The sequence below is a fragment of the Triturus cristatus genome, chromosome 7, assembly GCF_964204655.1.
Source record: "Triturus cristatus chromosome 7, aTriCri1.1, whole genome shotgun sequence".
In the NCBI taxonomy this organism is placed as follows: domain Eukaryota; kingdom Metazoa; phylum Chordata; class Amphibia; order Caudata; family Salamandridae; genus Triturus; species Triturus cristatus.
This window is the reverse complement of record NC_140590.1, coordinates 1,303,511,960-1,303,525,411: the sequence shown is the minus strand read 5'-3', so window position 1 is coordinate 1,303,525,411 and position 13,452 is coordinate 1,303,511,960. Positions and strand designations below refer to the sequence as shown.

The following is a 13,452-nucleotide window of genomic DNA, read 5'->3' as shown; positions in this document are numbered from 1 at the left end:
TTCTCACACTGCATGCGTCTCCCGTGGGTCCTTTACTTACCTGCCTTGGGTGGATTAGTGAGGCCCCAGCGCTTCTGAAGGCCCTAGGCCTTGTCCCCTCGCAAGTCGATCTTCCCAAGTCTCTTTATTAGTATATGGTCTGGTACGCCCCTAGGGCCCCAGCCATATTTCTGCTTAACTTGTTGTGAACTGTTGATTTGTGCATATGTTCCTGACTTCTAATCTCATAAACAGATTAGTAGAGTGTGTTAAAAATAAATACATATATATTTTATATTTAATGCACAAAGGTTCAGCACTATATAGGATATATGTATCATGTCAAAATTCACAATGACTTTGCACATAAATAAATCATCCAAAATATGTGATTCTTTAAGTAGTTCTTCTTTATTTTTCTTTAAAATGTTTTCTTTATTTTCCAGAGATCAAGAGATTCTAGCCATAGCCAACGTGTTTCGTCTCATAAAGAGACTTCTTCAGGGCTATTAAAAATACAATACAAATAAAGTATTTGAAAAAAATATATTTTTTAAACTTTTTTTGTGTTTCAACATACAAAGACAAATACAATACATTAAAATAAGAACCCACATATATTTTATAACAAGAGGGTCTATATCATAAAAATGATTTGTTCTTTATTTATTCTAATATGAAGATTATATATAGACATATATGTCTTAGGTATCTATATATTTGGAAACAAATTTAATATGAAAAGACTATATCCTAATGAGCACTTTTTCTTGTAAATCACAAATTGCATTAAAACATCATCTAATTATTGGCAAAGAACAAAAAATAGTAAACATCATACCTTCACAGTAAGACAGAACGTAGTTTCATGTATTATTTTTACAGTTCAGGTTTTTGAGAATTCCAACGTTCAAAACTTCTATGCAGTGTACAGTTTCTAAAATAACAAATATATATGATGTAAAAAGATCTACTGTGTTTTTATATATACATAAAGAACCCAAACTTCATTCCTGGCTATGTCCATTATTGTATAGCTTCAACAATTTCCATTTTAAGTTTAATATCATATCTAATTCTTATAACAAGCACTGATCAAGGAAATCATTTATTCACAGTAATTTTCACATGATCTTATTTTCAATCACAAAATGTTGGTTCTTTCTATGACGACCTCGTCATATATATAATCAGATACATATTCTAAACTACAACATATTTGCTTACATATGTTTATGTCTTAAAGATGGCCGCCACGTTGGTGTAGCCTTGGCGTTGCCTTGGTGATCTTAAATTCGACATCCGATATTATATTTTTTTACTTCCGGGCGGGGAGTTTAAATAAACCCGTTTACGGATGTTCGGTTTCAATCTGAAACACAAGGAGCAGACACGTTACGGGTTACCATGCCACTGCGGGTGAGTGAATTGACAATGCGGTAGAAAATATATGTTTTACGCTAAATAATGCTTACTTAGTTTTGGGTCTTTTTAGAATTGGATCATTGGGATCAAGATTTGAAATTCTTAAATAATATAAATGATGTCAAATATATGGAGTTATAAAGCTTATGATATAATATGCCTTAAATTCGTAGAAGCGCCTAGGTTCTTATTAATGAGTATTATAGACAATGAGTCGCGGTACGTCTAAGATGGCCGCCGTGATTGTCCAGTATTCCCATAGAATGATGTTTGCTCCGTTTGTTTGGGCTACAAATCCAACATTGATTGTACTTCACTGCGTTATACGTGTGTATTATAACTACTACTAGACTGCATGATTTGTGGATTACCATTCCATCATGCAGAGTGATTAAGCTACACTACGATGTTTTTATTGCGGTTTTAATATGTACCCGCTTATGACTGGAATATACATTTTGCACAACTATATTTAGTTGTTTGCATTGTTTTGAGTGTCCTTGTAAAAGAGAAAAGTATGTTTACAGCAAAACTCAACCGTATATAGAAATATAGTCTTTAGTATGCATTTAGTCATGAATTACTGTGCATTATAAATCATCTTGGATAGTTTGACATGCTTCCAACATAATGAGCTCTATACGTGTCATAGATCATTGTATATAAAAGTCATTTCTGACTAAATATACTACTAGTTAGAAGATATCTAAGACTCTTGTAATTGTCATGTTTTTGGGAATTTTGGATAATGGCTTTGGTACAAAAAACAACATTAGACTGGACGATTAAATGGTGATACTAGGTGAGACTATTGCCATTATAGAATATGGAAGTAGTACTCATTGAATGGGTCTCTTGGGTTATCTGCTTTTTCTTATAGAGATCGTGATTGAAAATAAGATCATGTGAAAATTACTGTGAATAAATGATTTCCTTGATCAGTGCTTGTTATAAAAATTAGATATGATATTAAACTTAAAATGGAAATTGTTGAAGTTATACAATAATGGACATAGACAGGAATGAAGTTTGTGTTCTTTATGTATATATAAAAACACAGTAGATCTTTTTACATCATATATATTTGTTATTTTAGAAACTGTACACTGCATAGAAGTTTTGAACGTTGGAATTCTCAAAAACCTGAACTGTAAAAATAATACATGAAACTACGTTCTGTCTTACTGTGAAGGTATGATGTTTACTATTTTTTGTTCTTTGCCAATAATTAGATGATGTTTTAATGCAATTTGTGATTTACAAGAAAAAGTGCTCATTAGGATATAGTCTTTTCATATTAAATTTGTTTCCAAATATATAGATACCTAAGACATATATGTCTATATATAATCTTCATATTAGAATAAATAAAGAACAAATCATTTTTATGATATAGACCCTCTTGTTATAAAATATATGTGTTTTCTTATTTTAATGTATTGTATTTGTCTTTGTATGTTGAAACACCAAAAAAGTTTTAAAAATATATTTTTTTTAAATACTTTATTTGTATTGTATTTTTAATAGCCCTGAAGACGTCTCGTTATGAGACGAAACGCGTTGGCTATGGCTAGAATCTCTTGATCTCTGGAAAATAAAGAAAACATTTTAAAGAAAAATAAAGAAGAACTACTTCAAGAATCACATATTTTGGATGATTTATTTATGTGCAAAGTCATTGTGAATTTTGACATGATACATATATCCTATATAGTGCAGAACCTTTGTGCATTAAATGTTAATGTAGGACCTGTTCCTAAATAAGGAGTATAGAGGGGAGTACTCCTTGGTTCTTTGCGCTAATCTGTAGACTCTAGACACTGGTCATTTGCTGGGTGCGGATTCTAACAGCCTCTACCCTCTTTTCTGTGTTGCTATATATATTTTATATATATACCTGTGTGGTGTCCTTTCATTTAGTAATTCAAGAGATTATAAGGTAAAACAAGCTGCTTTACATTCCTCTAAAGACTTAGCCTGAAGGCTGCTCTCCACAGCTACCACTAGGATAGCTTTCTTTAAAAGGTTGTCTTAAACCTATCTACCATGCCCAGACGTGGGTCCCGTGCTCACTACGCCACTGGAGTCAAGCTATCCTGGCTGAAGAGGGGTGAAACCCCGAAACCGGTCCTAGGATGCTTGATTCCGGTCCAGGGAAGACATGGCTTGGCAATTCGGGCTGGACTGTTCCCATGAGGCACAGGGTCAAGACTGATTTGCATATTGCCATGTCTGAACTGAGGTGGCGTGGTGAGCAAAATAACGATGGATTGAACCCAGATTTGTGACTGGGGGTGAATGTTTTGCCAATGTGCAACATTCCGTCCATCATCTGGTGTGTTTTGAACTTCTAAAAGTGGCATTTCTAAAATAGTTATAATATATCTGCACACACCATTGCGCAGCATTTATTATCACTAGTCCAAATATACCAAACTTGACCACGCTGCGCCTTTCATATCAGGAATTACCACTGAAACACTTATCAGGGAATCCCCAATGTATTCATATGGGAGAGCAGCCCCACGGTAGTGAGAAACCGAAATTGCTGTCACTACCAGTACATGTCACACACTTAAGGTACAGGTCCTATCTTTTACCTACAATGCACCCTGCTCATAGGGCTAGCTAGGGGCTAACTTAGGGGTGACTGACATGCAGTAAAAGGGGGGTCACAGACATGGCACACACTTTAGATGCCAAGTCACAGGGGCAGTAACACTGCGCGAGCAGGCCCTGCAATGGCAGAGGCCTGGGATAGGTTTGAAAGGCTACTTTGTTGGGTGGCGCAATCAGCCCTGCAATGCCATCAGTAGCATTTAATTCACCTGCCCTGGGTATATGAGATACCACTTTACAAGGGACTGACAGGTAAATTAAATAGACCAAACAGGTATGGACCAATCTTACCATATTTATCACAGAGAGCACACGCACTTTACACTGAACAGCAGTGCTAAAGTGCCCAGAGTCCTAAAACCACCAACACCATGTCAGAAAAAAAGGCTAGGAGAAAGGCAAAAAGTTTAGGGATGACCCTGCAAAAAAAGGGCCAAGTCCAACATTGGTTCATTTTCTTGCCGTAACTCATCGTGTTGCCATTTTCTATACATTTGATCACTTAATGCTCGACACAGCAAGCACACTCAGCTCGGCCTAATTTAGTGTTAACACACTTATCAGGGACAGATTCTAGCTAATAGTCCCATATGAAGCCTAAGGGCCTTTTTAAAAGTTTGGCGGACTGGCTACTCTGTCACAAAAGTGGCAGAGGTCCCATCTGCTGTATTTATTACAAGTGCATTATAGTCTGTCCCACTTGTAATGTGGAGGATGAGATATATGTTACATTTTGACAGGGTACCCAATCCGCCAAACTCTATAAGGCTATTAAGTTTTTAGGATATACATTTAGTGGGTCAAACGAAACAACACTAGATTTTTACAGTTTTTTGTTATTATTAACACGATGAGCATATAACAAACTTGCACAAACGTGATATTTGAAAATAGGCTTTCTAGTAATGTCCCAGTTACATATTAGCACCTGCCCTTCAACCTCGCATCCTTGTTTGTGAAATAGTTTCAACCGCCCCACACACAACATCTTTTACGGAAAGCACCTTGTGGTTGGGATGCTTCTGCTTCAATAAAAATGTTATCTGTACAACTCTCTGTTGCTCCTTAGAGCAAATATTGCACTATACTGAAAACATAAAATAACAAATATACAAAAACAATATACAATCAAGGCAACACTTTGAAATTCTCAGTAAGTGGAGTATACATTGGTTCAAATCTTGCTGATATCTTCTACCACGGTGAAGGCATAATCTTTGTTAATTATAATTTTAGGTCATAAGTTACTTTACTTCAGCAGATACATTTTTTAAGACATAAAACCTCTGACAGACAACATCAAACAATTCTCACTACAAAACAGGCAAATTATGCAGCAGGATGATTTGGTTCCCCCAGTTTCATTTCCAATGGCAAAGTTGGATTTCTCATACCTTTTTAGTATGATGTCTTTAACATCTGCTTCAAAATCGCCATCTTTGTCTTGCATCTTTTCATTGAGGGCCTGAAACAGAATTCACACTGCAGTTTATTTTTCGCCCACATGAAAAGAAGATTGCTCCAGTGTAAGATCTTTCGACACAACACAATATTTGAAGTTTAACATTACCCTCATCTAACAATTGCTTGAGGTTCATGAATCAAAGTTTCTCTTCTATCTTGTTTATGATATTGTATGCTGACTTATACTTACATATATTACTCACCCCTCTTAAAGTCACTACTCATGTCACAAACAAACTACGGGATTAACACCTGTGTATTTAGTACATAAACTCCTTCGCTCTGAACCCTTCTCACAACCTGGCTAAGAAACTGAAGATTTCAGGGGGGTCTCACCAACAATGCAGCTCTGATACCTTGTCCTCAAGACTGAAGCGTTCAATAAAAAGCATATATTGGTATATTGATTCATTAATTCCCTGGTTGCTAACCCACACTTTTCAATTATTTATCAACCTCATTTTTGAAATTTTTCTTGCTTTGAAAAAAATATTGAAACAACTGCTTCTGAACTGACATTTCTATCCCTGTAGCCAACAGTAAGCTCTTCATGTAGTCTGGCACGTTGTTTTCTGTATTTCAATTGTTGACAGCCGTGGGGTTCAAGACTAGATATGGATGTGTTCGACTATGACTCCACTCTTTGCATAGGTTCTTGAGTATGTGTTATTTATCATCTATCTACACAGGTTATACTGCTATTCTCTTCTTTTTGCATATCCAAGTATATGCTTTGACCACTTTCAGTAAAAATACAGTACTTCTCTTCTGTATTTATGTTATATTCATAAAGTAGAAGTTCACCATAAGTTTCTTGGCGCGGAACAGTAAAGGAAGAGGTATATGACTAGCAAAAGCTGGGCTCAAAATGGGAATGCAGGTCTGAAAAGCCACGTTTAAGATTTTTTTTTAAATGTCGTGGTATCAAATTCATGGTGAATATTGTCAGGGAGTGAGTTCCATACGGACACAGTTTTAACTGCAAAACTATGTCCTCTTGATTTGCTCTTCCACAATCTAAGAGGAAATTAGAATGCACAGATCTCAAGTTTTGAGGTGGGAGCTCTTGAATACAATAAATAAGGTTTTAAAAAGAAAGTGCTGTTTTTTACGGGTAACCAGTGTAGCTTTCGCAATAGTTGGAGGGGGAAGGGGGGGGGGGGGGGAGTATGAGTGCATCTTGGAAGTTGGGTAAATCAGTCTCGGTGCTTCACTTTGAATGACTTGAAGTCTCCATAAAATAGATTGTGGTAGCCCTGAGTAGATGGGGTTAGAGTAATCCAACCTGGCAATAAAAACCACCATGAGCCGTTTCTCGGGTTAGAATTGGTACTATTTTACTGGGTATTTCCAAGGTTAATATGCCTCACAGATCCTGTGGTTTTATAGTCAGATTGCTGTATATTGGAACTCCCAGGCTTTTGCCCATTTCTTTTAGTTCAGGTCCCATATCTGCAACCCCGTATCACTGATTCAAAGGTTGATTTAATCATTTAAAATAACAATCCATATTTCATTTTAAGTGGTTATAGCGTATCCAGTCTACAATTGAATGCATGGTGCCTTGAAATTTGAGTTGGGATGCCGAAGTGTCATCCAGGAAAAGCAGCAATTGTGAGTCACTGGTATAGTTGCAGAGCGGCATCCTCTAGATGCCAGTTCCTGAATCAGAGGCTTTGCAATGTAGGTTAAAGAAATGTGTCCATTACTATTGATAATGGCATTACTCCAAGGCCTACTCCCTCGCCTTCCTTCAGCAAAAGTGAAGCCTGCCTCCCCCAGACCTACCCCCAGCCCATAAAAACTCTGCCCTCCCCCACCTCCACCTTTACGTAAACAAGCCGATCTGGCACTAAGATGTACCGCACCGGGAGGGAAGGAGGGTCCTAGAAGGAAGGCGAGGGAGGAGGACTAGGAGTAATGCCATTATCAATAGCAATGGACAGCTTACCTCTCGCCCCTCCCTCGCCTTCCTTCAGCACAAGTGAGAACATAGCAAGCAGAAGAAAACAGAGACAGACAACTGAGTGATAAAGAACACCAAAATGTAATAACGTGCCCCAAACACAGCAGATCAACATCACTAGTCCCTCATAGAGCACAAGACCCTGTGGCCAAGAACAGTATCCAAACACTCCAGACCAGCAATCCGATAGTGGCGGACAAACGTAGAAGGGGAAGACCAGGTCACAGCCCTACAGATCTCCACCACAGAGGTACCCTGCAAGTCAGCAACCGTAGCAGCCATACTGCGAGTAGAAAGGCTCTGAACCCCAACCTGGGGATCCACTCCATGCAACTTGTAAGCCAGCACACCCGAAAAGATCTTGCAGAAGGGATACTTACAAGACAAAGCCCTCAACTCACCCAAGCGTCGAGGTGATGGCCACCGAAAAACAAGTTTTAAAAGTCAAGAGCTTCAACTCGAGATCCTCAAGGGGCTCAAAGGGAGGACTGGAAAGGACATTCAACACCAGCTGCAAATTCAAAGAAGGGAAGGAACAGACATGGCGAGGAAATCAATTTAACAGACCCTGAAAAACAGCGAGGCATCAGGCCTTCGTCATCCCTCAAATTACTCCAGGAGCCCGGAAAAGCCTGAATGGCCGCCCACTGCACCCGTAGAGAAGCCACCGACAGCCCTAGATGAGCCCCATCCTGAAGGAACTGCATCACCAAAAAGAGAACCGCCACCGTGGGATCAACCTCCTTAACCGCACACCAGGCTGAAAAGGCCCTCCAATGCCTAGCATAGGACAAAACGGTGGAGGACCTCCGAGAAGCCTGCAAAGTAACAGCCAGATGGTGAGGGACCCCTAAAACAGTTAAGCCCCACCACTCAAACACCAGGCCGTCAGGTGTAACCTCTGCAAGGAGCTCAGGAGAAGGGCCGGAAACACCAGAGCAGACGGAACCACAGGAAGGAGCCACTCCCGGTTGCAACACAACCCGGACAGGAGAGGAAACCAATTTGAGCACAGGCCCTCGGAACCCAAACCAGAAAAGCCTGGAGCAGCGGAAAGGGGGGGGAGGCATATAGAACACCCCGAGGCCAAGCAGAGGGCAAGACGTCAACCCCCAGAGCCCCAGGACACCGGCCAAGAGAACAAAACAGGCCCACCTTGGCATTGTCCTGGTCCGCAAACAGGTCCACCATAGGGAGGCCCCACCGACTGGTCGAACAAACTGGGAGGGAGGGAGAAATTCTGTGACGAGGGAATGTCCCTGCTCAAACGATCTGCATGCACATTGTTCACCCCCCGAATGTAGAGAGCAGACAGACCCAGCACCCAGACCTGAGCCCACAGAAATACGTCACTAGCAATCAAGTTCAAGGACCTGGACCTGGACCTGGACTCTCCCTGACGATTGACATAGGACTTCGCCACCAAATTGTCCACCCCAAACCAACACCCAATGGCCCCGCAGAGAGTTCTGAAAGTGAACCAGGGCCAGCCTACTCGCCCTCAACTTCCGCAAGTTCGAAGACCTCCGGGAGTCCAGCAGGGACCAGCAAACCTGAACCTGACCCGACCCCAGCCAAGCCCCCCACCCAGACTGGCTGGCGTCCGAAGTCACCACAAGTGGAGCAGGAGGAGCCAAGGAAATCCCTGACAGAAGATGACGCCGGCACAGCCACCAGGGTAGCTCCAACTGGATCTGGACAGTCATGGGTAGTGGAGACAACAGACTCTGAGACCTCGGGGACCAACTCAACAAGATCCAGTTGGCCAGGTGAAGAAGGTGAAAACAAGACCAGGGAACCAGAAACACCACAGAAGCCAAATGCCCCTGCACCCTCAGCCACTGCACCGCCCTCGGAGCCTCCCGGGACATCAAGGCCTGAACCTGCTACTGAAGAGAGACCAGGCGGTTGTCGGACAGAGTAACATGGCCGACCAGAGTCTGAAAACGAGGCCAGATGAACAGCATGTCTCGAGAGGGGGCCAAAGAAGATTTTCCCCAGTTCATCAAAAAGCTGTGTACCTGCAGAACCTCCAGGGCCCTCCCGACCTGAGCGTGCAAAAGAGACTCCTCAGCAGCATGCAGTAAGAGGTCGTCCAAATAAGGATAAATGAATATCACTTCCGAATGAAGGAGAGCCATGAGGGGTGCCAGGACCTCCGTGAAGACCCTGGGTGAAGATTTGAGGCCGAAGGAAAGAACGCAAAATTGTAAATGGGCGTCCCCCACAGTGAAACTCAGGAAACGCTGAGAAGAAGTGGCAACAGGGGTGTGGACATAGGCGTCCTCGAGATCCACGGAGGCCAAAACAAGCCTGGCCGAACCAGCAGAATGATCGCCTGAAGGGTCAACATATGGAAGTGAACTGTCCGACTGTCCCTCTTGAGATGCAGAACAGGCCGAAAACCGCCGGTCACCTTCTGTACCAGGAACAGAAAGGTGTAGGCCCCTGTACCGATGTCCTCGTCAGGAACCCGGCAGATGGCCTTCACAGCAAGTAAACTGGACACACCGCCCAGCAGAGCCACTCTGCGTGGTTCGGAAACAGGCACTGGAGTCAGTCGAACCCCAGTATCCGGCGGAACCTGCCAACAGTCGATCACATAACCATGAGCCACAGTGCTCAGGACTCAGCCATCCGAAACGTCCCGCTGCCACTGAGGAGGAAAATGCCGAAATTGACCTCCAACCGGCAGTGAATCGTCCAGACAGTAGTTGTCAGGACCCCTTCTTCGCCAAGCCCTTAGGTGTGGAGGCAGTGTTTTTGTGAGAAAAACGGGGCTGAAAACGCCTCCGCCGGAAAAGACTGACGAGACTCGCGCTTCGGGGAAGACCGAGGGGCCCTTGTTAAAGGCTTACCAGAAGAAGCTGAACCCCATTTATAGGGCAAAGCATGTTTCCGCTCCTTGAAAGCCTTAGAAATGGCCGGCAATTGGTCCCCAAACAGAGCCTGGCCATAAAAGGGCAACTTCAACAAAGCCGCCTTCTCCCCAGGATTAGCCTTTCAGTTCCAGAGCCAAAGGGGACAACGCGCTGCCACCAATGCCACAGTGGACATAGCTGACGACTTAATAACGTCAGATGAAATGTTAGCCAACAGCTTAGCCTGCTGTTCAATCGCAGCCAGAAGGTCAGAGACCTCCTGAACAGCCGCCAACTTCTCAAAATCCTGCACGAAAGACTGCGCAGAATAAGCAGAGAAAAGGCTAGCCCTCAGTGCCAAGTTCCCAGCAGCAAAATACCTTTTAAGGCCGGAGTCCACCTTCTTATCAGTAGCATCAATGGTGGTACAATCCTCAGGCTGAATAGCCGTCTTGCCAATCAGCATGGCCAGGATAGAGTCCAACTTCACATTGTGAGGCAAGGGGTCCTCCCCTTCCAATAGGTAAAGTTTCTGGAGGAAACGAGGGACCTGCAACTTGTCCACCTCATGCCATTCCCTGAGCACCATCTCCTTCACAGGGCCCTGAAAGGGCATGCCCAACCAGTACAGTGTAGTATACTGAAGAAAAAGATTCCCACCGGCCTGTCCCAGCTGGAATGGAGGGAAACTCAAATTGTCCCGTACATGAACCAGAACGTCCCACATCTCCTCCCTGGAGACATATTTGCCGGTAGAGGGACCCTCACCATTCGACGGGGATAAATCGCCCACAGGATCTAAAGCTCAAGGACAAGAAGGACCAGAAGGCACTGGACAAGCCTGCAGAGCTCTAGTCACAGCAGCCTCAATCATGCCCGGTACCTCCTCCTTGGACATGAGAGGCATGTCACCCCCGGAAAGGCCCTGGCTCCTAGGTCGTTTAGGGGGAAGAGGAGAACCATCAGGAGAGGAAGAGGAGGAAGAAGACACCAGGTTGTTCCTCTTAAACAACCTCTTGCGACCCATGTTCGCAGCAGAATGGAGAAGCAACCCTCCAGCACCTCCTTATAAGGAGGAAAACCAAAACCAGCTGACAACCAATAAAAACGAAAGGCCAGAAAAACAACAAACTGGAAAAAAACACCAAAATGCAAGAAGAAATAAAAAAAAAACAGGCACAAACCCGTCCTACCAGGTCTCCACAACGTGTGCAGTCTCGAGAGCAGAGGCTGCCTCGCAAGCCCGACCCATGAAACATAGCCCCAGCCACAGGAGGACCACCGAACACTGTTGCGGCTTCCTTAGCATCCGCTCGGCCCCCAAACCACAAGGAAACGTGGAGAACGCTGCCGAGGGCTCTGCCGTTCGCAGAGAATCAGTTTGAAGACTCACCGGCACCGCCACAGGGAGGAACAGGCAAGGTAAGTCTCACTAGGGAGACAGAAAAAAACTGGTGGAGGTGGGGGCGGGCAGTTTTTATGGACTGGGGGTAGGCAGGGCATCACCTGTGCTGAAGGAAGGCGAGGGAGGGACGGTGTGAGAAGTTGGCCTGATATATGCTGTCCACTAGTTATAGTGGGCACCCTGTATCAGTCCAAACAACCCCTTATTGGTTATAGGTTAAAGACCACCTTTATTGAAAGCTATCCTAGTGGTAGCTATGGAGAGCAGCCTTCAGGCTAAGTCTTGAAGGAATGTAAAGCAGCTTGTTTTACCAGTCTATAATCTCTTGAGTCACTAAATGAAAGATATCCACACCAGGTATATATATATAAAATATATGTATTTATTAATAAACACACCCTCCTAGTCTCTTTATGAGACTAGAGGTCAAAACACATAAGTTACACTTCAATAATCACAGTAAAATAGCACAAATACACGTCAGGCCCTAGGGGCGAGCCAAACCATATACTAACATAGTGGTATAAGAACCACAACTTAACTAGACACAAGGCCTAGAGCCTGTAGAATCGCTGGAACCCCAAGAAACCACCCAAGGTAGTGACACAGGGGACCCACGGGGGCCGTGTGCAGTATGTGAACACAGCCGCGAGCTCCCGTTAGCTTCTATGGGGAAAGTCGCGGTTAGGTTTTTAAAGATTAGGGACACTTAGAAATGAGTCAGGACCAAACCCTTTTGGACTTAGGAAGTTCTAGGGCTAGCACCCACGGGAGCACCGGAGTACTCGTGTTACCTTACCCAGGGAAGCCGCTGTATAGGTGCACCCCCTCACATATAACCAAGCACCCTGCCTTCAGGATTGATAAGGCCTGCCATAGGGGTGACTGATAGGTTTGTATGTGCAGTATATGGTGAGATATAGTGAACCTATATCTCAGTAAGGAGTGCATGCACCACCTTACCCAGGCTGCAGTAGCAGACCTGTGGTGTCATTTTGGGTGGCTTTCCAGGAGTGGCATGATACATGCTTCAGCCCCTGGTAGGCCTCTGGGGTACCTATGCCCTGGGTACATAGTATACCATATACTAGGGACTTATAAGGGCACCTCAGATCCAATCTGAACTGTACCTAAAGTACATGGAATCATTTTAGAGAGGAAGCAGCTAGGCTGGGGCCCTGAATAGCAGGGTCCCAGCCAGACTAAAGTCGAAAAACAGTGAAACACCAGCAAAAAGTGTGGGGGGGGGGGTAAACATATGCAGCAGATCCTACTCTCCTACAGACGGGAGGTAATGGGGGTTAATAATGATCCCTTGGGGACTTCACCGTCTATGCCGAGTGTCTTTGCTGAAAAGTTTGCTAACTGAACCCCATGGGTACAATCTGACAAAAATGATTGATTCACCTCAAGTCATCGAGTCCTGACAGGATGACTGTCTCTGTACTGTGCATAGGACGAATGCCAGCCTAGAGAGAATGTAGGAAATTAGACATTTGTAAGTGTTTGTAGATTTCTTGGTCTACGTGTGTTTCAAGAATTTTAGCTGAAAACAAATGCAGTTATATAGGGCCACAATTTTCTTTTTTAACACAGAGGGATCTTTTTCCAGTTTCTTTGTTAAGGGATCACTACTGCATTCTTAAATGCCACAGGTACAATACCTTTACCTAGAGACTTATTAAGGAGGCTGCAGAAAGGTTTTAATAACTGGCAACAGCAACTTTTAAATT

The 13,452-nt window shown here is 43.4% G+C and overlaps 1 protein-coding gene across 2 annotated transcripts in view; it reads right to left on the bottom strand.

Annotated features, from left to right (window-relative positions):
- Nucleotides 1-13,452, bottom strand: part of MTCL2 (microtubule crosslinking factor 2) — a 1,546,820-nt gene that overhangs the window by 352,352 nt on the left and 1,181,016 nt on the right. For both annotated transcript variants that reach the window (XM_085618920.1, XM_085618919.1), the window contains exon 6: nucleotides 5,418-5,488. In XM_085618920.1, coding sequence (XP_085475046.1) covers nucleotides 5,418-5,488 — 71 coding nt within the window. The remainder of the gene's footprint in view (nucleotides 1-5,417; nucleotides 5,489-13,452) is intronic.